Source organism: Haliotis rubra, unplaced genomic scaffold (genome assembly GCF_003918875.1).
Source record: "Haliotis rubra isolate DU_JTF1 unplaced genomic scaffold, ASM391887v1 Scf1322, whole genome shotgun sequence".
NCBI lineage: Eukaryota > Metazoa > Mollusca > Gastropoda > Lepetellida > Haliotidae > Haliotis > Haliotis rubra.
The window spans coordinates 188,133-214,131 of NW_025765251.1; the positions used below are offsets into that span (position 1 = coordinate 188,133).

A 25,999-nucleotide genomic window follows, 5' to 3' on the forward strand; every position below is an offset into this window, starting at 1 on the left:
CCCGATGGTATCGCCACTCCTCGGTAGACAGACCTGTACAGCGTTCGTATCGCGGACCAGAAAAACACAGGGATTTCCACAAGTGAAATTTTATTGAAAAACTTGACTGAGAGTGTTTGAAGTGGTCGAAATGTCCCAGGTAGGATTTTCTCGCCCTGCCACCCAGCTCAGCGGGAGAGTTGGTGTTGGGGTCGGGGTGAGTCTTCCAGAAATACAGCACCCGCTTTCCAGAATGAGCAACCCAGGGAACATGGATGTAAGAGGAGTTTCACGAGCGGGAGACAGGCCAGGTTCAAATCCAGGCTCCGGCAGACCTTTAGCCAATGAAAATATCTACCGTTTGAGGAAAAGTACGAGTGCTATCAGTACTGGAGAACGACGAGAAAGTCGTCTAAGTTTCAGAAAGGAAGCCATGGCTCCTCAAGACGCCATTGAAACCATTCCAGAAGGTGTAGAGGTGACCTACGGGAACCCTGACAAGCCAAGGATGCCCGTATTCGGTAAGTGTGGTGTACAACTGTATGTATAGCGTCTCACAAATAAGCGAGAGTCGCGGTCACTGTCAACATTTAAATTTTCCTTTAAAGGCATCGGTAACATGCGTGTCGATCAAACCGATCACCATTTGTATCAAATTACTAAGACCGAACTAAGTGGTGTGAAAAGTCTTTAGACAGCTATTTTCGTGTGTTTTCTCTGTGATTGCAAGTGTGATTTCCCTTGTTAAATTACGTTCGTAAATAACGCATAATCTCTGAAAATATATAATAAAGAACACAAAAATGAATACTCCATTAAAATTGAAAAGGTGACACAGTGCGCTGGGAAATTAAGAAAACTCTGTTAAGGGTTTGTGCTTTGCAGAAAAGGCTGCATGGAAGGGGAAATAATGTGGTTCAGGGTCCATGAGACGACGCATATGTTCGTGTAATTGCTGATGGGTTGAACTGAAATAATTAAACATACCGCATAGTTTATGTCATTAACGCTTATAATACCAACAGTACCATGGCGGTTGTGTCGACCATGTAAGGAGCTTAGTGGAGTGTATCAGCACAGTGGAAAAGTAGAAGAATTGAATGTTTATCGTTTGAGTACAAATAAAACATGCGTGTTTGACACATGTCATTGTACATTTGGTAGTCACAGTAAATAAAGTTAATCTCACATGACCATAAAACTCACCACACAATAGTCTTACTACACGGGTTAACGAGGGTTCCACTGAGATTGACCCGAAACAGCTTGTAGGCGTTGTGAAGTAGTCAGTGAACAGCGGAGTTTGTTTGTAGATTAGGGAAAAACGTACCTTATATGTTACTACATCGTAGCTATGGAGAACATCCCTGCATTTGTGTGTCATAATTGTATACAAGGAGTATTGTGCTTACTCCAACGTTCAGGATCATCTTAGACAATAACGTACGAATGCTTCAGGTTTCAAATCTTCCTGGTGTTTCATCTCAATATCTCCTGAAAATAGTTTAAACAACTACTAATTTTTTATTTTATTTTGTTGTTGTCTGTTTCAATATCAGGGTTGCAATTTCAAGGCCCAAGTAAAGCGTACAAAAACTTCTATGAAGGCCATTTAAAAATTTGGACTAGGTTTTCATATGCAAAATCTGTATTCACGGGTATGAAAGTATTCAGATTACTGTTCATGAACAAGACTAGAATTCGTGGACAAAATTACTATTCGTTACCAAGATTGTATTCGTGGAAAAGATTAGTTTTCGTTGACAAGATTAGAATTCATAGACAAGATAGTATTCATGGGAAAGATAATATTCATGAAAATGATTAAGATTCATGGACAAGACTAGTATTCGTTGACAAGATTAGTATTCATGGACAAGAGAAGTATTCGTAGACAAGAATATGTTCATGGACAAGAGAAGTATTCACAGACAAAATATTTCATGGAATTAGATTAGCATTCATGAAAAGGTTTATTATTCGTGGACAAGATTGGTTTCCATGGACATGGTTAGTAAGCTTCAAAATAAATGGAAAAGATTAGTATTCGCAAGCAAGAATAATGGTCATGGAAAAGATTAGTTTTCGTATTCAAGGAAGTTATTAGTTTCTATGGTCAAGAACCGTTTTAGGAGGCAGCATAAATTTTCATTGACATGATGTTTACGAAACGTTGGACATGAAAAACCCCGTTGTATTCATATCTGTAGTCTTAGTATTCTATACAAATACTATATTCGGCTGGTTAAGGTTTATAGAGATGACATGGTATTCATGACAAAGGCAGATATTTAGTTAAAATTCTCAAGCTATGTAAACTGTGTCTATCTGCTAAAACAAAGAAGTTTCCTGTTTTGCAAACAATTATATTCAACAATTGAAGAAAACTGCCTGAGAAAAAATCAGAATCGTTGATAAATATTTCGTGTCCTAAGAGTGCCTCTCGCTCCAATAGCAGTAATCGTCTTTACGTCAAGATTGTAGTTGATTATGCAGCTGCACACCCTGTTCCACAACCGTTATCCACTGACATTAACAAATCACTTTACTTAAAACAATGCGACCCGCTGCGCCCTAGACAAAGTGCTCTGTATAAATCGTCAATGATAGATTGCCCAGATCGATATTGATCTCTGTGAATAAAGCCTGAAACTGATCACATATTGCCGGGTAATCGAAAATCAAGTGACAGACGAGTGCTCACAGAGAGTTCAGCAACAGTGACAGGAACCAGGGGAGAGTGCAATGACTTTAACAGACATGGCAACACAGTATACATGGGTGATCTGGGTGATCTTGTACAAAGCAACCTTAGTGCTAAGACTACCTTAAGTCTATGTTAATGTATTGGAGTTACGGCCACCTTAGCGCTAAGACTACCTTAAGTCTATGTTAATGTATGGGAGTTACGGTCACCTTAGCGCTAAGACTACCTTAAGTCTATGTTAATGTATTGGAGTTACGGCCACCTTAGTGCTAAGACTACCTTAAGTCTATGTTAATGTATGGGAGTTACGGTCACCTTAGCGCTAAGACTACCTTAAGTCTATGTTAATGTATGGGAGTTACGGTCACCTTAGCGCTAAGACTACCTTAAGTCTATGTTAATGTATTGGAGTTACGGTCACCTTAGCGCTAAGACTACCTTAAGTCTATGTTAATGTATGGGAGTTACGGTCACCTTAGCGCTAAGACTACCTTAAGTCTATGTTAATGTATGGGAGTTACGGTCACCTTAGTGCTAAGACTACCTTAAGTCTATGTTAATGTATGGGAGTTACGGTCACCTTAGCGCTAAGACTACCTTAAGTCTATGTTAATGTATTGGAGTTACGGTCACCTTAGTGCTAAGACTACCTTAAGTCTATGTTAATGTATTGGAGTTACGGTCACCTTAGCACTAAGATCGCTTTGTACAACGGCACCCAGGAATGGCTGAACACTAAATGAATGTGCTTTAACACCGGTCTCAGCAGTAATCAAGGTTTATCAACTCCTTGCGTTCCCTGTAGAAGAAGGTTGTTATAGCTGTACACAGATCGTGAAATGGTTATGCTCACACTTTTCACACGTACATGTCCCTGTATGACATAGTTTCTACATTGTATATATGTATAGTCATTAGCTTCACGATAGGTGGACTCAATTAAACTCAAGCTCACACCTGTCTTTCAAATAGTCCCTATATGTCGACAGGGATTCCAGGAAGTATATGACGGGACGGATTTGTTTCAGTGTGGGACCGGGGCGGTGGGGTAGCCTAGTGGGTAAATCGTTCGCTCGTCACGGCGAAGACCCGGGTTCGATTCCCCACATGGGTATATTTAACTGCAGTACAGTAAACTACGGGTATACTCAACTCATAGGGACTCCTAAGTTTACTCGTTATCACCTTTGGTCATTATAGGAATTTTAACTAAAATATTCAGCAAGTGGCCGGCACAAAACCCCTTGTGTCAGTCATTACGTTATAAGCGTGTTCGTTATCTAAGTGGGGCGGTGGGGTAGCCTAGTGGTTAAAGCGTTGGCTCGTCACGCCGAAGACCCGGGTTCGAATCCCCACATGGGTACAAGGTGTGAAGCCCATTTCTGGTGTCCCCCGCCGTGATGCTGCCGGAATATTGCTAAAAGCGGCGTAAAACCAAACTCAGTCAGTCAGTCGTTATCTAAGTATTAGATAGACACTAGGTACCTCCACCACTCGCCTACACAGCTTTGTGACAAGTCGCTCCTTGTGACTGGAACAATGAGGACATTTAAACAATACTTATTTTTCAGTATATGGAATCCGTGTTAAACTTCCTGGGATATGGTTAGTTCTGTTCGCTATACATATACTGTGTGGTTGATACAGGCCTTTCTTATCAGCCCCCGTTATCGAGCAGTACACTCTAGTGAGTTAACAGGCAATGAAATAAGTGGAGTGCTACCTAGCGCATACCAAACAAAAGTAATTTAAATGTAAACAAGTAAAACACAACTTGAAGGAATATCTTGATGCCGACAGATTTAATAAATTTGATAACTTTGTAAAATATGATTTGCATTCGAAATTACTGGCTTAACTGATCCCTGTTTTCAAAGCTATCGCACGTTCTTGTTTTGTAATGACATACAAAAACCCATTTACGAATTTGGATTGAAAAAACAAGGACTCCCACGAAGTGGAGACGTGTTGTGATATGCCCGCGTTTCAAGATCGCCTTACCTAAAGTCCAAATTACTTTTAACATTAACCCATGAAGACCCGGGTTAGAGTTGATCTTCAGTAACGCATGCTTGTCGTAAGAGGCGACTAACGGGATCGGGTGGTCAGGCTATCTGGCTTGCTTGACACATGTCATCGAATCCCAGTTGCGTAGATCGATGTTCATGCTGTTGATCAGCGGTTTGTCTGGTCCAGACTCGATTATTTACAGACCGCCGCCATATAGCTGGAATATTGCTGAGTCCGGCGTAAAACTGACCTCACTCATACACACACACTTTTAACATTAGGGTGATGACAGGGTTGTTTTCTCTTCCCAGTCGGATCAACGGCACTTGTTAACTTAGTTATTGTGGACTGCTTATGGAATGCTTTAATGTGACCATGCATAGAGTTAAAATGTCATTTGATGCCTGACAATATACAATATACACATATTTGTCTTGAAATCTAGTAACATCCAATAAAGTGACATATTTTTATGTCTTAACACACTTGTCATCTTAAGGCTGTTCTGGTTTATTGACTGAAAATATCAACACGCGCAAACACTATTCTAGTAATAAATGACTCCCTTCTGTTCAAACCGACACGCTCATACTTTTGTACTTATCTCGTAAATCTGCCGAGACTCTGGCCAGCCACGCAATGGTTGGTATAAAAATCAGCTTGAGATCTCCTGCATGTGTGTTTTATTGTGTTGTCGCTCTTGATAAGGCCGATTTTGTCAATTCCCTTTTCATCTCTCAATAAGGGCTTCCGATATGTTTTGAGGATAAGTAGGCATTGCACGGGAAGTGGGACTACTGAGTCAACTATGTACAATAGTATAAAGATAACTAGATATTGGCTACCATTCTGGTACAAGTAAATAGAAGCTTCGATTGCCTGTTTGTTAAGAATCTGGGCAATAGAAGGCATACATGATATATATCTTGTGTGTATAGGATCATTATGCGGAAGGAAATTATCTCCTGTCACCCAATATCAAAATATCAAAGGAATGTGACCATACAAAATTATCTCATTTTCATGTCAGTTCATACATCGACCAGAACAAAACCCAATGAACTATATAAATGAATTTGGAAGACTTTAAAACGGCTGCTACAGCAGTGCCGGCTTTGAATGGTATCCCAACATATGAACTGCTGCTTGCAAGATCTTAGTTGGCCTTTGTAGGGTTTAGTACGTCGTTCAGAGTCTTTTATGACAGACATGAGTCCGACTCATCAGTGACAAATATCATGTCTGATGTTCAGGTGAACAATTGACTAACCTGTGTATGTGTTTGTGACTGGTGCCACCTGTTTGGCAGGATAAGTATATTTCATAAACAGTACTTAAAGGTCACATGCAACCAAAAAATCAAACATAATTAAAACACAATTATCACTTATTCATGACATATAACATACATTGCTGATTATGAAAAAAAATATAAACAAAATTATAAGCGTACAATCGCAAATCAAAAGTGCAACATTTTATACTTGTGTTTACTTCTCTAGAAACGATGCAGCCGGGATACCGAACCCAGTCAGAGCGGGTGGGTGTGCACTCCAGTGTAACGGCTGGTTCATTTGCCGATTGTGTGTGTATATATAGAGATGTTGGGTTTTGTAAATACCTGATAGGTGTTAAGTTCAAATTGCACGTGGTCAGTGACCGAAGTTGTGTATTGAATATTGTCATTAGCAGACAGGCAGGCAGACACATAGGTGTCAATAAAACAGACATTGAGGTTTGTCTGTAACAAAGACATATCTATATCACAGTTAGAAATTCTGTCAACGCTAAATAATGACATTGCTTTTAAGTATCGAACTGAGAAAGTGACTCGGTAAGAAGAACGTGTGGTGAAACAGACAAATGAAATTATATAAACAGTTAAATCGGTAATCTACTGTCATAACATATAAAAAGCTCGCGCCTGTGAAATATCAACAAAACATTAGAAAAATAGCTCACACCAAAGCCTTCACCGAGTATTCACCGCCAGCGAAGGTTTTCCGTCTTGAAATGTTGAACGCCTCACTGGTTGACACATAGCTGAGTAGATCTAGATCCTAACAAGGTTCTTTTATGTAATGAGTAGGTTATTTACTATTTGTTTTGATTAGACTACTCCTGCTCACGACCTTATAATCCGGACAACCCGCTTCCAAGCTGCGCGAACCAATTTCACTGCGCATGTGCTATGAGCGCAGCCCAGCTGTTGAAACCACTTTTTCCCCCCAAGCGCTGGGGGAAAATTAGTGAATCGTTTGAACTCAGATTTCGCGCGTTTTTTCCCATCACGTTATTTTTCAACTTTATAAATTGAATTTGCATTTTTTATGTTTGTTTCGGTAAGTCCATATCGAAAGGTATCAGAATCTGCAAAGTTGTGTTTTACGTTGCATGTGACCTTTACTGACTTACTGACTGAGTTTGGTTTTACGCCGCTTTTAGCAATATTCCAGCAACATCATGTTATCGTATCCCAATTGCGTAGATTGATGCTCATGCTGTTGATCACTTGATTGTCTGACCCAGACTCGATTATTTACAGACCACTATTATTGTTCAAGATGATGACTCATTTGTGATGGTACTTACTTGGCTTGCACTGCCATGACAAAATAAACATTAACCAAAAAATCCCCAATATTGTGAATCAGTAGATTTATAAAATTCTTTGATCATGCAATACAAACTTTGGTCCGACCTACATAAAACACTCAACTCTACCAGAGGTAGTTTATTATTGAGTTTAAAACAGGCATGTCTCAACTCTCTGAGGATCAGATTATCCCAAACAATGATATCGTCCACGCACCTAAACTTACGTTAGCTCTTTTGTCAACTTGATTTTACTATTTGTGGAAGGCATCTGATTTTTATCTTGACATGGCGTTTGTTTTGTCAGGGCCACCGATAAACCCATGGTTGTCCACACAGAACTGGTTATCGGGTTGGCAAATATTTACGATGGGACTTAACTATAGCCTTTTTAACTCGGAACTTGAGCTGTTTGCTTTTTCATTATTTGTTTAGAACATGTACTTGAAGTATTTCTGATGGTAGGTAAATTCGAAAAAGGCGATGGTAGATTGAATTTCCCAAACATAACACGATGAGTGTTTAAAAGCGCATCTTTACGGGACATAAAATGAGAAATAACTTATAACATTATTGACAAACAATGGAAACATTTTGTTTTATGAACATAAACCATTTGACTTTTTCAATCGGTTTAAGTTTTTCAACTTGAATATCTTTGTTAGACCGATAAAATAGCTGACATGGGAAGGAAAACATCGGAAATGAAAGACGGTTCTTTGTGTGACGGTAGTGCTAGCTTAACAAAACATCACACTATCTAACGTAAAACACAACTTTGCAGATTCTGATAACTTTCGGTATGGACTTACCAGAAACAAATCGTCAAAATGCAAATTCAACTTATAAAGTTGAAAAATAACGCGATGAAAAAAACCGCGCGAAATCGGAGTTCAAACGTTTCACTAAATTTCCCCAGACTTTTCTGGGAAAACGGGTTTCAACAGCTGGGCTACGCTCATAGCATGTGCGCAGTGAAATAGGTTCGCGCGGGTTGGAAGCGGGTTGTCCGGTGAATACTCGGTGAAGGCTTTGGTGTGAGCTATTTTCTAATGTTTTGTTGATATCTCACAGGCGCGAGCTTTTATATGTTATGACAGTAAATTAACTGTTTATATGATTTCATTTGTCTATTTCACCACACGTTCTTCTTACCGAGTCACTTTCTCAGTTCGATACTTAAAAGCAATGTCATTATTTAACGTTGACAGAATTTCTAACTGTGATTTAGATATGTTGTTGTCACAGACAAAACTCAATGTCTTGTTTTATTGACACCTGTGTGTCTGACTGCCTGTGTGCTAATGACAATATTCAATACACAGCTGCTATCACTGACCACATGCAATTTGAACTTAACACCAATCAGGCTATACACCATAAACAAAATGCATTGATTTATGGCCCGAGTTCGGTCTCTGTCACATTATGTAATTACACAGACAGGCAGGTGTGATACTTTGAACACATGACATGTTATGATGTCTGTTGATTGCAAAATGTTATACACAAAAAATGAGCATGTATTTACAAAACCCAACATCTCTATATATATACACACAATGAACATCTGCAAATGAACAAGCCGTTACACTTGAGTGCACACCCACCCGCTCTGACTGGGTTCGGTATCCCAGCTGCTTCGTTTCTTGGGAAGTAAACCGACACAATATTGCACTTTTGATTTGCGATTGTACGCTTATAATGTTGTTTATTTGTTTTTCATAACCAGCAATGTATATTATATGTCATGAATAAGTGATAATTGTGTTTTAATTATGTTTGATTTTTTGGTTGCATGTGAGCTTTAACAAAACATCACACTATCTTACATCAATCAGCTGAAATACAATAAATGTTGGTTGTCGTGATTTATATGTTACAGGCAGTAGATGTTGGTTGTTCTGGGCCTTCTTTCACAAATCACTAAGGTGATCGTAAGTCACTAAGGTAACCTTAGTGCAATGTTAAATAATGGTAGTTAAGGTTAACCTGAGTAGGGGTTGCTTCGTGAAAGGAGCCCCAGATGTATATGTTGCAGGCAATAGATGTTGGTTGTCCTGATGTATCTGTTACAGACAGTAGATGTTGGTTGTCCTGATGTATCTGTTACAGACAGTAGATGTTGGTTGTCCTGATGTATATGTTACAGACAGTAGATGTTGGTTGTCCTGATATATATGTTACAGACAGTAGATGTTGGTTGTCCTGATATATATGTTACAGACAGTAGATGTTGGTTGTCCTGATAATGTTACAGACAGTAGATGTTGGTTGTCCTGATGTATATGTTACAGACAGTAGATGTTGGTTGTCCTGATATATATGTTACAGACAGTAGATGTTGGTTGTCCTGATATATATGTTACAGACAGTAGATGTTGGTTGTCCTGATGTATATGTTACAGACAGTAGATGTTGGTTGTCCTGATGTTTATGTTACAGACAGTAGATGTTGGTTGTCCTGATGTATCTGTTACAGACAGTAGATGTTGGTTGTCCTGATAATGTTACAGACAGTAGATGTTGGTTGTCCTGATGTATATGTTACAGACAGTAGATGTTGGTTGTCCTGATATATATGTTTACAGACAGTAGATGTTGGTTGTCCTGATAATGTTACAGACAGTAGATGTTGGTTGTCCTGATGTATATGTTACAGACAGTAGATATTGGTTGTCCTGATATATATGTTACTGACAGTAGATGTTGGTTGTCCTGATATATATGTTAGACAGTAGATGTTGGTTGTCCTGATGTATATGTTACAGACAGTAGATGTTGGTTGTCCTGATGTTTATGTTACAGACAGTAGATGTCGGTTGTCCTGATGTATCTGTTACAGACAGTAGATGTTGGTTGTCCTGATGTATCTGTTACAGCCAGTAGATGTTGGTTGTCCTGATATATATGTTACAGACAGTAGATGTTGGTTGTCCTGATGTATCTGTTACAGACAGTAGATGTTGGTTGTCCTGATGTATCTGTTACAGACAGTAGATGTTGGTTGTCCTGATGTATATGTTACAGACAGTAGATGTTGGTTGTCCTGATGTATCTGTTACAGACAGTAGATGTTGGTTGTCCTGATGTATCTGTTACAGACAGTAGATGTTGGTTGTCCTGATGTATATGTTACAGACAGTAGATGTTGGTTGTCCTGATGTATATGTTACAGACAGTAGATGTTGGTTGTCCTGATATATATGTTACAGACAGTAGATGTTGGTTGTCCTGATGTATCTGTTACAGACAGTAGATGTTGGTTGTCCTGATGTATATGTTACAGACAGTAGATGTTGGTTGTCCTGATGTATATGTTACAGGCAGTAGATGTTGGTTGTCCTGATATATATGTTGCAGACATTAGATGTTGGTTGTCCTGATGTATCTGTTACAGACAACAGATGTTGGTTGTCCTGATATATATGTTACTACAGGCAATATATGTTGGTTGCCCTCATATATACGATAAAGGCAATATATGTTGGTTGTCCTCATATATACGATAAAGGCAATAGCTGTTGGTTGTCCTCATATATACGATAAAGGCAATAGCTGTTGGTTGTCCTCATATATACGATAAAGGCAATAGCTGTTGGTTGTCCTCATATATACGATAAAGGCAATAGGTCTTGGTTGTCCTCATATATACGATAAAGGCAATAGTTGTTGGTTGTCCTCATATATACGATAAATGCAATAGCTGTTGGTTGTCCTCATATATACGATAAAGGCAATATGTGTTGGTTGTCCTCATGTATAAGATAAAAAGCAATAGCTTTTGTTTGTCCTCATATATACGATAAAGGCAATAGTTGTTGGTTGTCCTCATATATACGATAAATGCAATAGCTGTTGGTTGTCCTCATATATACGATAAAGGCAATAGGTGTTGGTTGTCCTCATATATACGATAAAGGCAATAGCTGTTGGTTGTCCTCATATATACGATAAAGGCAATAGCTGTTGGTTGTCCTCATATATACGATAAAGGCAATATATGTTGGTTGTTCTCATATATACGATAAAGGCAATAGCTGTTGGTTGTCCTCATATATACGATAAAGGCAATATATGTTGGTTGTCCTCATATATACGATAAAAGCAATAGATGTTGGTTGTTCTCGTATATACGATAAAGGCAATAGCTGTTGGTTGTCCTCATATATACGATAAAGGCAATATATGTTGGTTGTCCTCATATATACGATAAAGGCAATAGCTGTTGGTTGTCATAATATATACGATAAAGGCAATAGCTGTTGGTTGTCCTCATATATACGATAAAGGCAATAGGTCTTGGTTGTCCTCATATATACGATAAAGGCAATAGCTGTTGGTTGTCCTCATATATACGATAAATGCAATAGCTGTTGGTTGTCCTCATATATACGATAAATGCAATATATGTTGGTTGTCCTCATATATACGATAAAGGCAATATGTGTTGGTTGTCCTCATATATACGATAAATGCAATATATGTTGGTTGTCCTCATATATACGATAAAGGCAATATGTGTTGGTTGTCCTCATATATACGATAAAGGCAATAGCTGTTGGTTGTCCTCATGTATAAGATAAATGCAATAGGTGTTGGTTGTCCTCATATATACGATAAGGCAATATGTGTCAGACATCCTATTATTCTTCGAAGACAGCATTGAGAAGGTTGTCAGAGTGGTGAGGCGAACACTGTTCTCATTGTGTTTTGTCGTTTGTGTAATTTGATTATTATATTTATGTGTATCCGAAACGTTGTCGAACAATATCGCTTACAGTACTTAAAGCGGACTATCGGTTTACATCTAATTCCAATATTCTGACATAAAAATCACTTTAGTGTACAGAACCTTCAATATGATGTGCACGGATTGCCATTGACCATACAGCATGGTTAGGTATATCGCATTTATTTGCCCCTAAATATAAATTTAGCAGCATTAAACATTGATATATTCAAATGTGTATGCTGATATGTCTCTGTCGTCAGCCGAGATGGACTTGGAATATGGGCATCCACTCTGTCAATACGTTCTTCCATTCTGTAACTAAAGTGTACTTCGATTAACAAATAAACCCAGCATCGATCCTCAAAATATTCTATAGCAATAAAATAGATTCCATATAACAAAGCAAACATCGATTTATATTTTCTTCAAATAAGAATCTATTTGGAATTATTCCCGTGGACGTAATAGTCAATGAGACTTCATCCCGGTGTACACAGCCGTATGTCCCCACCCGCAGAGAGACAGCCAATCAACTCGCTGGAACTATCCACCGTGCTATAGACGTTAACGTCAGGTGACAACACGCGTCAGTGACGTTATCGACAATATCACCACGCTGATTTCACTCTGCACAGGAAGTACGCTGATCGGCGTGTTGTGGCTACATCTTATGTATTCGATCTTTTATCGTGTTTAAGAGGATAGCATGGTAACGGCGCAAAATCAAATGTGACTGTCCATGGCTTATTTTTGTAGAATTTATCTTACATTTATTAAATCATAATATTATTTAAAGGTTGTTTGTGGGAAATACAGGCCAGCCCATTGCATGACATCGATGACTAATTTTGGGATCAAGACGCCTTTTTAATGTTATTCTTGAATACATTTACTCATTAATGTTAATTCTTTAAACTTTAAACAAACTTATCTCTTGAAATTAAAAACAATGGACCTAAAGAGGCCCTAACGATTTTGTATTTATGATTATGAGCTCATGTACTTAAATGCGCACTGGAAACAAATCCTGAGTTTATTGTGAAACTGTTGGCCATAAAATGACGTCGCTGGTATTGTTTCTAAGTGAATCACATTCAGTCGTCAAGCTGAGTGACATGAACCTTCAGGTGTAACAAACTGGAACTTACATAAATCAGGTAACCCTTCCTTCGCCCATGGAGACACAGAACGGTGGCAATAATAAGTCAATAACGACGCCACCTAAACCTTGCGTTAACCTAATGTAATACAGTTTGAAATACTTGGTTCTCGGGCAACCACAAAGCCGGCTATTATCCGGACCCAGCAGAGCTCACACAAGCCCACTCGGAGAACATCGGATTTACTTATCGGAAGAGTACCCTCGAAGGATTAAGACCTCGTCAACATGGCGGAACAAAAGAAAATTCCATGCTCCCTTTTTACCACTAGGGATTACAGTGGGGCTGGAATGATAACAGACTGGAAAGATTTTTACGACTGTATTAAACACACGTTCTATGTCATTGCTTGAACAACCGTGTCCTTAAGTCAGATAACCGGGTCGGCTGGTAATGCACCCCGATATTGAGTGTAAAATAATATTGAGTGCGCGCACGGTTGTTCCTCAATTTAGAGTCGACATCAATCATCATTGATCAATTCTTCGAGTGTCTGTTTCAATTACACGGCTGCAGTAATATCTGACCTTCTGTTAGTGTGTTATCGTCAATGATATTTTCAAATGAATGCCGGTTGAGTCAATGTGGAGTTAAAATTGACGGAGTGATTAGCTGGATGTTATAGCAGTATCCATTCATTCTGAATGACCCAAACACATTTAGTTATTTAAATCCAAGCCAAACATACGAACGTGATTAAAGCATTTGCTCATGAAGACCAAGACCCAGGTTTGACTTCCTGGGTTTCAAACTCATTTTATAGTGTCTCCTGTGTTGATACTGTGAAAAACTGCTAGGACAGGAGTAAAACCACACTCACTCACTCATAACAACAGTTTTTAAGCCAAAATATTGGACACACACACACACACGCTTGGTTTCTCTGATCTCTCGTAAGTCGTGACATGGCGATTGTATCAAAACAAAAATGATTTCAGGCGAGTTTGGACTCCCTTTGGTAGGGTTGTCACGATATGCACGAGCATTTTAATTTTCATGAATGTCATACTGACCCTTTACCACGTCTGCCTTTGTAGGTGCGTTTGGTCGATATGTTTGTTCATCAGGAAACACACTGATGTTGGTAATAACTGTCAATTTGGATTGAAAACCGTGTTAACAAAACGGCACAATCATAATAAAAACACCACCTTGTAAGAAAAAACAACTGCATTTGGTTTTAAAGGTGACGTTTCTTTTACGATTCAGTATATTATTGTACTCCTGCCAACTAGTTATTATTTGCACAACACTACATGAGGATCACACTAGATACCGTGCTTCCCCACCCCAACAACCCATTATTCCTAAGATACTAAACTAACATCACACAAAATGTCGCACCTCCAGCAACCAGTCATTACTTTTACAATACTACACGAGTTTCACACAAAATATCGTACTTTCATTAGCCATCTGTAAAATACTACACTAGAATAACATTTGACATCGTACTCCCACAAATCAGTTATCAATTGCAGTATTTGACACAAGGATCACACCAAGGTGTCCATCACATCTGTACACGATCTGTAGTAGCAGGATTATGTAGATCTGTAGTCGGGTAGAAGTCAAGTACACTTGTCTTGGTGCCCCTCGTTACTAGGTGCCCACAGGGAGGGTGAGGGCAATACGGCGTGTATCCCCCCGTGTTGACCTCCTGCCATTGTAGGGTCCTGGTTCTGTTACACTAGCGAGCACTGCTTGATATATCTACAAGAAAGGGATTATATTCATAAGAGCTTCCTGATTCTTGATTCAGCATTGCTTTTTTATCAGTCAGTTTCATCTTAGACTATCGGGGCTTGGTACAATGTTTGATAAGGAAGACGCACAGACCTAACGCGTTCGTCCTCGTTCGTATTTAGTGACTGAGGAAGGCGGCAAAACTAACAATTAGCATAAAACATGTTGATCCAGTCGAAGACGCCACCCAACTATACAGAATAGTATAAAAACGGTACAGATTTTACTATGTTTTAGAACCCAAACAAACTATGTATTAATTTACACGAGTTTCGTTTCCACAATCTTTCTAACACAGGGAATCAGAATTCTCGTGCGCAAAACGATGCTTTCGTTACGACTATCGAATGGATATGAGGGTACAGATCTTATTACGGGTTTAGATTGTCCACGAAATGTTTCACAACATCACACGAAGGGTACGGACAGAAACGAGAACACACGTAACGCACAAACAGAATTCTAGACAGCCCCCACACAGTGGTATGTACATAGCACTTGAATATTCCAGTGGCGTGTACCGTCATATCATAACTGAATCATTTGTTTACGGTTGCTAAGGAACTGAAGATCAGCTGACGATTAACAGTTTAAAGTCCTTGTCATATGTGTTGACCTGTGTTGTGGAGCGCCCTTGTGATGCCTTAATCTGTTAAAATAGCCACATGATGACCCACATAATGAGATAATCAAACAGGAATGGAGACAAATCATACACAAAATGTACGATATGAGCGTCACTAGAAGCCTTGATATCCTGTATCGCGACAATGGTCTACATAGTTACAATAACTGTGCTAGTTTCCTAAGGATTGTCATTACTGATAAAGAAACAATGCAACTCTTATCAACCCGAAACGGATCACCATGCACCAATTTTATTGATTTCAAGTCTTATTCCTAAATAGTTTTAACTGGTGTACTCTTGAAAAGTATTCATCCGTCACTACTTTCTGGTTAAGAGAGCTAAAGGTATCACAACAATTAATAATAAATTGTTCCGAAAAACAAATGTAGGTAAAGCTCAGTGTTATAACAAGACAGTTTAATTCCCACCCGTCTGCAAATGAGACAGGATACCCCCATTAGTATTCCGGGTAAGAATTCCCCAGCTTCCATGTGTGTCGTACAATCCAGGTGGTCAGACTCGATGACTTGATTGATTGACTGTTATTGTTTCCCGATGGCCTAATGGCTTTGTCTGGACATCCGTTACTGATCGCCACGGGAATAATGCTGACTCACCATACATCTACTTACCAGGGGCGTGGTCTAGTGGTTAATGCGTTTTCTCGTCACGCCCACTTCCCACATAGGTACAATGTGTGAAGCCCATTTCTGGTGTACCCCACCGTGATATAGTTCGAATAAAAGAGTCGTAAAACCATACTCTTTCACTCATCATAGAATAACGTATTGGTAATGGCTTTTTCTTACATGCGTTGGAATCCGTCATTATTGTGCGGTCTACATTTATTCTTCTCGAGGAAAGAACGACAATTACCAGAATTTAGAAACAAATAAAATGTTATATCAGGTATTATATAAAATCCAAATGAATGAATCAAGAAGTCTATTATATGTGTCCACGTTCCACGTATAAGTTGCGTTGTCTTGTAGTGGTCTGGGTTGTACTACCACGATATTACAACTATGAACATCAGAACATCATGAATATCAGTTTGAAGCTTATCGTTAGGCAAAATAATTTTCGTAAATACGTCATCAACACGATGATTCTAAATGTCCCTCTGTTCATCCTACTCATGCCGTGTGCCCCTTGTTCCATGTTTCAGCGTTGCATTCAAACATTATCATCAAAACATTAGCAACTGTTATTAGAGGCTCAAAATATCTCAAACACGTGACTGATTCACCTAATTAATGTATTTGGTTTTTCACTCACTCCAAAACTCATGAGTAATGGTCAAAGTGTTGAAATCTTGCTGTGTTTGTAAATCATGTTTATGAATAATAACTCCCAAGTCTTACTCCTAATCTGAAGTGCTCAAGCACTCATTTACCCGTGGCCTCCTGGACGGGGGCGCCATCGATCTGACACAGTGATACTGGATTATCCGCTCCAACTGGTTGAACATTCCTGGAGAGAATGGCTGCTGCTGTCTTGAATGGGAATGTTAGTTAACTACCTTTTATGATGAACTCGATGTGGTGGACAAACATCCCCAACACACAGCAAGCCATCGATTGACGGCGAAATTACTACTCTGTAATAGACTGGGAAGGAATGCAAGAAAACATTAAACATTATTTTATCATACTATTATACACTTAGGTACTGAGGTTGTTGGAAGCAGTTTATAATTATATGTATATGCTTGTGTATAAATGTAAAAGACATTTCTTCACAACGCGGTAGTGGAGAATGTCATCAGTGTTTGGGCTCAATTCAGATTCAATCCGTTATGTGAAACCGTAATGGCAACCTGTGATGTTTCATAACTGAATCCAGTGAGGGAATGAAATATAGTCAGATGTAAAGTATTTCAACATGTTATATTAATGCTTGCGGAAACTCCGAAACAGACGAGAGTGTACATCTTCAGAATCCATGGGAGAACGTATGGTGATGATATTAACCTAGGGTTACAGCAGAGATTAACCGAGGGGACGAACCTTGGATTCAAACCCACGACCAGAGTATACCGGCAGCCAAGGAACCAAAGGGACTGCTTGATTATCGAGGTCCTTTCATCGGATGTACAAACCGAAAAATCCCAAATACATTTCATATCAAAATATATAATGTTATATATTGCACATGTGATGCATTGCTTTGTATGTTCCTCAGGAAGCAGAGCTAGCGTTGCTGACCGGGCTGAGGTTCCTCCAAGCCGTGCCTCCACCAGACTGTCCCGACCCGGCACACAGGCCAGGATAGAAATAGATGAGGTATCCGGAGACGATGATTGTAACTTACTTGAAACATTGAAGCAATAATGTGATTCGTTTACTAAGGCACGAACGGTGTCCCGATATCACTATATTAGGTATATTAGAAGTCTACAAGTACAAATATAACAAACTGCCGGGCAAAAAAACACTACTCGTATGTTTGTTGATGGTGATATGGTAAATATGAAAAAATATTGCAATGGGTTTCGGGTGTCTTAATTCTGTTATTATGCTTCCAGTGTTTCCGCGACTGTTAGCTTATTAACATTTTCATATTAACGTTTGTAATGTTAAAGTCCAGTTTTCAAGGTTGTTAACTTGCTTTTGCCCTCAGTTCACTTAGAGACTGTCAATGCTTGTCAAATTGCTTTCAAGGGGAACTATCCCCATAGTCTGGTGCCCGATTCCTCTCGAACGACTAGAAGACTTGGGAAAGCGTGTCATTGTCTCTGTGAAACGAGCATAATCAGTAACTGCAGACGTAAGTGTAAGTTGACAGACAAACGAAGTAGAAGTTCAATTACTTCATATGTTCTGGAGCAACCTCCCCACGATCCTTCTGTAATAGTGTTGTATGAGATACAATGCATATCTTAGATTGTAATAACAACTGGTTCATTAATCATCGAACGCAGGAACATTGTAAACCTATTCAAGTGATGAGATGCAACATGTACATTCGATCATGAACTCGCTAAATGCTTATGTTGGTATTAAGTCTGATTTTTAGAAAATCTAGATCCTTATATTAAGGACCCGCCAGAGAACTATAAATTTAAAGATAACAACATTGTTCTGACCTTAGCTGGAGTCTTTGCTGAAAAGAAAAGTTGAAAACCAACTACTACGAGGTCAGGAAAAGGTTCAAGGACAACGACCCTGAGGGCAAGGGCAATGTGTCAAGGTCAGTGTCCAGTTCCTGTGGAACAAATACCGTATTTTACCACACAAAATTACGCTTTTTAACTATGAAAGTCCACCCCAGTCCACATGGAAGTAGAATACATGATTAATATACAACAATATAGAACAAATTCTTCGATGTATTTCTGTGTATGTAGAATCGACCTTATACTCAACTTGACCTCCTTAATGTCATGATACTATCCCCAACTATAAGCCTGATATCCTTCAGAAGTTTGACTTTGTGCCCATTCCCAAAAGTCTGCGCTACTTTGTTTCAGAGAAGTTTAAAGAGTACTCTTGATTGTATTGCTACCTTTCAGAGAGGCATTCTGTCGTATACTGATGGTGGTTATCAACCGCCCAGTCAGCCAGTCTCAGTTCAACAGGCTGAGCGAGAGGATAGGCCTCAAGAACAAGAGCGTTGTCTCCTTCACCGAGTTCTTCAGTCACTTCCGAGATGTGCCTGGCGAATCGGACTATCCTCAGTGGATGGACCCCGTGAACAGGACAGACAGAGTCACCATGAGTGCTGCATCCGTCCACATGCACCTCAAGGAGAAGGCAAAGCAGAGGTACTTATACTTAGTAAATATAGTTACAATAAATATCTGCTACTGGCATAGTCGATTTACAATTGCCACTATACCATGAACGTGTGTTTCTGAATCATTAGCCACTAGTGATGACACCAGGTGTTCGTCAAATGACGAGCGTATCCTGCTGCACCGATGGCACGAACACATGCAAAATCAAGTCAGTCGCTTACCCCGAGAATACCTGAAAAGGTCAAAATAAGAATTGAATTAGATATCAATTTGGTCACTATCCTCCGCGACAAAGTTTAGTTTTAATTCAGGTAAACGACTCAGAAATCTGAAGTGCCCAGTAATCTTACCATCATCTACAGTTGGTTACCTGTCCAAATAGGTATTGTCGCCGAGCTGTTGAGCTGATTTTGTTCTGAAGAATTCATCCGTGCCGAGTCATCGGTTGTACACAGAATTAGAATGTTATCGCCCGATAATGCTGCAGTTGTTGTTTTGAAATTGCATCCGCAGTTGAGTCTTGTGGAGACCTTTGACAGACATATATATCCCTCCTTTGGACCACATTTTATGATTTTTAAGACTATGACATTCCAACCTATGTGTTAATCCACGCTTTCTACGTCCTAGATTCTTGGACGTTGCCGACATGTTCCCCCAGATGAACCCCGGCGGATCTGGCCGCATCCTGAAGCCCGAGTTCAAGCAGATGCTCAACAAGATGATGTTCTTCATGGAGGATGACGAGTTTGACAAACTGTGGATCAGGTAGTCGACCTCGCTCATCAGTGTTTACCCTTTGCATTAGAGTGATTTACAGAACCTGAGAATGCCGTTTATATGGAATAGTCATATCTAATGGATCTTACAATTTAGGAGATACCTAGGAACTCACAATACATACAATCCACATGCTTGCAAAGGGTTTACTTAGAAACAAACCACAAGTCTGACGCTATCCCATAGACAGTTGGGTGAGAGTGCAACATTACCACAACTATATCACAGCGACATGTTATTTTAGTCTGGCGTGGACATATGAGTATGAGAAACGATCACGGGGCAAAATGATGACAAACCAATCAGGTCACACATTTTACCATCTGATCTTCATGCAGATAATATGCGGCATAAAGCAATCTTTCCTCATTCACTCATGCTGATAAACTCTGTTCACTATAGTGAGTGAGTGAGTGAGTATGGTTTTACGCCGCTTTTAGCAATATTCCAGCAATATCACGGCGGGGGACACCAGAAATGCTGTTCACTATAAGATCACCACCATCCACGTGACATATTACAGAGATAATCAGTATTTCGAGACAACGATATTCGACATGTATAGTGACACCTGTAGTAAAATCTGCACCTGCTAAGCAAACTGTTACAGTTCACATACCCTCAGGTAGCTGGTGACCAAGTTAAGGTGCTGACCGACGAGTTAAAGGGAGGTAATTCGTATTGTGGTTTGTGACCTTAGGTATGACTCCGAGGGTACGGGCGTGATCCAGGGCGGCAAGTTCCTCAAGTCCCTGGGCATTGAGTGGAGGAACGCCACCTCGGAGGGGGTGAGGAAATCCCTGTCGCCGGTCAACGAAGAAGGAGGTGATTGGTTGTCTTCTATGTAGAATAGTGTTACTTCAATGATCACGAACAAATATCAAGAGCGAAAATATATTTAATGAACAATGCTTACAATAAATAAATACTTGGTTCATGAATAACAATAGTGCTGGAAACATAAAAAGGCATGTATAAAATGAGAACTGGCCAATCGGCGATGATGGTAAAACATAGTTATTACACAAACGTCATTTTGCAATGTTATGTGGTTATGAAGCATAGCCCAATTGTTGTCACTGTCCTAGGTAATGTCATTTCTTGGACTAGCACGTTATTGTTTTCAAATGATAAAAGTAGACATGCAAGCAGCTTAATCAGGTGTAGCTTGCGTGGCTGCTCCCAGCACATGTATGCAAGTAATAATGTTGAGTCAACCTGTCATGCTTAATGGTATTATCGAACTTTCCAAAATTATTGACTTGAATCCATTTCCTTTGGGAAACCAAGTGACGTACTTTATTGCTAGAATCGGATTTCTGTCTTAACTGGTATGCTGACCAAAACGAACAAATTCTGGTGCCGTCCCGGTTAAGGCAGATTCACTGTATCAGCATATATCGCAGTATATTCCAGAAACAAGACACGATCCGGTCTCAGTTGCTAACAGATAATACGGGTAGGGAACGAGACAGAAAGACAACATTTTATTTACGCCTCACTTCTGCACATACAAATGATATTTACAAACTTTCAAAAGAGTAAAATGTACAGAACCATTATGTCATGTAATCCATGTAATTTACTTGTCCACCCTGTCCCAGATGGCACCCCGTCAGTGAGCGCCGCACCCCCGGCGCAAGGAGCAGAGAGAGGAGACAGCAGCTGAACATAGAACGCTGGCTCAAGGACAAGTTCAGGGAGGGCTTCTTCCACATGAAGGAGTCGTTCGAGGAGCTGGACACGAACAACACCGGCGTGGTGAGTCGTGGGCGTTACAACCGTAAAGAGTGAGCAATGTTCTAGAAGCCACAGCCTTTGTGGGCCATGCTTCACAACATAGATAAGAGAATTTAGCATGCTCCTTCTGGGAAGATTTTGAAAAGCAGCACACGAATCTTACCCAAATGTTGTGTGATCAGAGGAACAATATTATAGGCCTCATGGTTATGTTGCGGCCGGAATCGAACGATGGGATTTTTGGTTATGGAAAGTGTTTTGTCGCTTTGATTTTCTCCTCGTTGGACATTATACAGTGATAATATGACTATCGATATGTCACGATCGCTCAAACACTTTGATCATATTTAGGTTCATACTTTCCTCAAAGGGTGCGAGCAATAGCGTTGTCGGTACTCCTACCCTGCTGACGTCGAGACACACAACCGCAAAGCCACACATTGTAACCACCCTCTTTAGTCGACGTTAGCTTTTGGTATTAAATTTTTGGGTCTGTCCCAGAATGCAGATGGGAAGCTGACTAAAGTCTCAGCTAGATGCTAGCATATAATGCATAAAATTAGTAATATGCTTTTAGACATTATTCCACCATCTTATTACATATGCAAAGTGAAATTGGGTCGTGACATTCAGAAATCAACGAATGTTAATGGTATCCATCATCAGGTATCCTTTGACAACTTCCTGGATGTCCTGAAGCAGTACGGCCTGAACCTGGAGAAGCCCCTCCTCGGATCCTTCCTAGCTCGGTGCAGCGTCCAGGTTGTAGGTAGCGGTGTGCCCTACAAGGAGTTCCTCCACCGGTTCCAGGACCGTAGCGAGAACGGCATGACCCACAACATCCTCACCGACAAGAAACACAAGTGAGTCTCCGTGCATCCTTGTCAATCTGGAGCTTGTTGACATGGAACTCTCGACTAAGGTGAAGTGAGGTGAAATTTAAAGTCACGTCCCAGACTTCCCCGGCTAAGCTATTTCACTGATACATACGTGCCCGAATAAAATGGTTCAAGAATCAAAATGAATTTATATGGCATAACTAAAAGTTCTCGGTATTTTGTGCATTGTTAAACATGGTTTCATGTGATGATGTAAAAGACCACACTTTGAATTGGTATAACGTTACTAGTTGTTATCTGACGACGTTCGCTAAGTCTCACTACAGTGTGTGAGCAGAAGCAAGTACATACTGATAATGCGTTATCTATTTCTTCTTTATTCAAACATTTAAGCCATATAAATCCTATAACACCATTACATCAAAATAGTTTTCACGTCTTTTCATATTTCATAAAGGAAACAGTTTCATGCAAGTTGCTTTAAATTTCTGGTCGTCCAGAGGGGCTAATTCAAATCTTTTCGGGCAGTTTTCTTGGGTCTAATCAGTTCGAATTACTGTCAAATGGAATATATTGGTTTCTATTTTTATTAATCATATTTAGAGAAAATGGATGCCAAAAATAACCCGCACCCATATCAATCATTTTTGCTTGCATATTGGTTTAGCCAAAAATTCAAATTCGAGATGCAAAGATGCAAGTTCCATTTTACCTGGATCCAAAGGCTATGTGTGTACCATAACGTAGTATTGTTGTGTTCCAGGTACAATCACCCCGGCAGTGTTGACGGTGTCTCGACCGTCAGTGCCATCGAGGCCCAGCTCATGAATATGTTCCAGAGAGACTTCCTGGCTCTACTTGGCACGTTCAAGTAGGTACCACTCGGACATCTCTAAATTTAACTTCGGATATATCGAGGATCTGATAACATTCAAGAACAGTCACATAGCCTATTCCCCACCTAATCCCCATACTGTTTTGCCACCTGAACTAGAAATGTATTTGCTACATATGTAGGCCTATATATAAAGATTCAGAGACTCAGTAATGAAGACGGGTAACGTGTTGCAGTACTGAAGGTGGTGCTGTGCTGTAGAACGATGTCAGTAATGAAGGTTGAAGGCTGAATGTGTTCAGATCTATGTTGGTACTGGAGGTTATGATGGTGTATTGTAGGTCCATTGACAAGATCGGACAAGACGTTATCAGCCAGGAGGAGTTCCGTGCCGCAATGGAAAGCCGGTTTAACCTGGAGCTGACCGACTCCCAGTTTGAAGCTTTCACAGACAGATTACCCTTGGACGAAGATGGGAATGTCAAATATGCCGAGTTTATGCAGCTGTTTGATACAAAGTGAGTTGCTCCATGAATTTTGACTTGTAATAGGTGTTACCATGTTTGTTCAGATAAAGGTTTGACTTGCCTTTGAATGTGTTTGTGAAATATGTTAGAGATGGGAAAGTACACGCCCATCTTTCCGTGAACATCTGGTATCATCAGAAATTTGATATATATTTGTAAGCATGAAACGACTTTTGGAAAAGTATTTTTCGCTGTTAATTACGAGTGTTTGTAAATCTTCAAGTGAACGCCATCTCCCTGGATATACCAATTATGATGGTAAATGAAGGGCATTGACTCGATAATATCTCATTCAATTTTACCTCAAACACAACCTTTTCTATTATGCCAATAGTTACTCAGAGATGATATCTTTGGTATCGCACCTTATGACATCATCTCATTGATCTCACATTGTTCAGATATCATCTCAGTCATGATATTTCCCTAATGGATAATTTACTCTGCCACACTAGTTTACAACATTCGATAAACACATATAACAGTTACACATGTATTTGTGCATTGAATGCAGAAGAATTTCACAGATGTTCGTCATAGATCTCAGTATGTATTTCCTTTTAGTATTTTCATATTTTCATTTTCACAGGGGAAGGCCCAAAGCCTGTTCCAGGGCAAACGAAAGACAGCTGATACCCTGACTATCCCGCAGCCCGAGCAGTTCCAGTCTCCAAGACAACCGCTCCAGGAGGACGAGTTCGAGGACACCTACGTCAGGAGGACACCTCAAGAGATCTTCAAGGTCATCAAGGACTTGTTGAACCGCAGGTACCAGGACGTGGAGGGTGCGTTCTATGACCTTGACGAGACCAACACCAGACGCCTGACGACGGAGATGATGTACCAGCTACTGAAGAGGTAGTTCATATTATCTTCCAGCATTTGGTAATTTGGTTGAGTTAGACGTATCTGTGTGGGTTAAAGGAGTGGCGTACCAAGGAACCAGAGTGGAGGCTACGGAGAAGAGAGGAAGAGGTTTTGTCGTTCAAGTGAAGTTGTCAAGCGGCGTGACGTGGGGTGGAGAGAGAGTTACCACAGAGATGAGGAGGATTGACAATATGTAGAATTTGGGATTTTGAGGAGCGTGAGGGAATGAACATGTTATGTTGCTACTAAATTCAACATGGTTTTACAACAAAACTATGGATAAGGAAATGCCCGAGCTTTCTTTCAGGAATATCAATGCAAAAGTCACCAGAAATCCTGCTTAAGACATATTGCTTTAAAAGCATGTGTCTTCAATGTCTGAATCAACCTATTAAACGCCCTGCTACCCTGATAGTACTATTTTACGTACGTGCTACACACACACACACACACACACACACACACACACACACACACACACCAACATTTGTATAGCGCCAATATCCAGCTCAGCTGCTCAAAGGAGCTTGTTACAGAGTATCTCATTATGGCCATTGAGTCACTTGAACAATCACAATGATGTTTCTTCAAAGTGTTCAACACTTCGTAAAGAAGTAGTATATTTTACTGCTCTTTCTCTTAACGCCTTCGCTATAACCCAGGACACTGTGTGCTTTCTTCCCAGATTTGACATTCAGCCGGAGGTATCCCGACGTGAGATTCGCGACCTCTGGAAAACCTTCATCACCAACACAGACCGGACACTCGACTACCTGCAGTTTGTCCGCCATTTTGGCTTCTCCATGAGGTCTGCCACCTACCCTAACGCGAAACTGAACCCCCCACGTCGCGGGGATGCTGACTACATGCTGAGGTCCAGGAAACTCAACTGTGCAGCGGACATGCTGCAAGACAGTCTTCGTTCCAAGGTGAGTTTCAACGAAACAAAACAAGTATACATGGCCTATCGCTGGATTGTCTTGTACTGACTCGCTGTCACCGAATATTCTGGTCCACGCTCGATTGTTTATTTACCGCCGTGAAAGTGGTATTACGGGATGCGACGTTGGGCTTCAACCCTTATGTCTTGTTTGCAGCACTACTTTGCTTAA

At 40.0% G+C, this 25,999-nt stretch overlaps 1 protein-coding gene across 1 annotated transcript; it reads left to right on the forward strand.

Annotated features, from left to right (window-relative positions):
* Window positions 1-25,999, forward strand: LOC124267607 (EF-hand calcium-binding domain-containing protein 6-like). The gene is given in 14 exon segments (XM_046702570.1): window positions 1-500; window positions 17,745-17,845; window positions 18,654-18,668; window positions 18,670-18,752; window positions 19,075-19,326; window positions 19,930-20,067; window positions 20,780-20,923; window positions 21,684-21,840; window positions 22,486-22,682; window positions 23,422-23,529; window positions 23,835-24,015; window positions 24,610-24,878; window positions 25,573-25,816; window positions 25,985-25,999. Coding segments are annotated over 14 exon segments (2,274 nt in total). The 5' UTR covers window positions 1-130.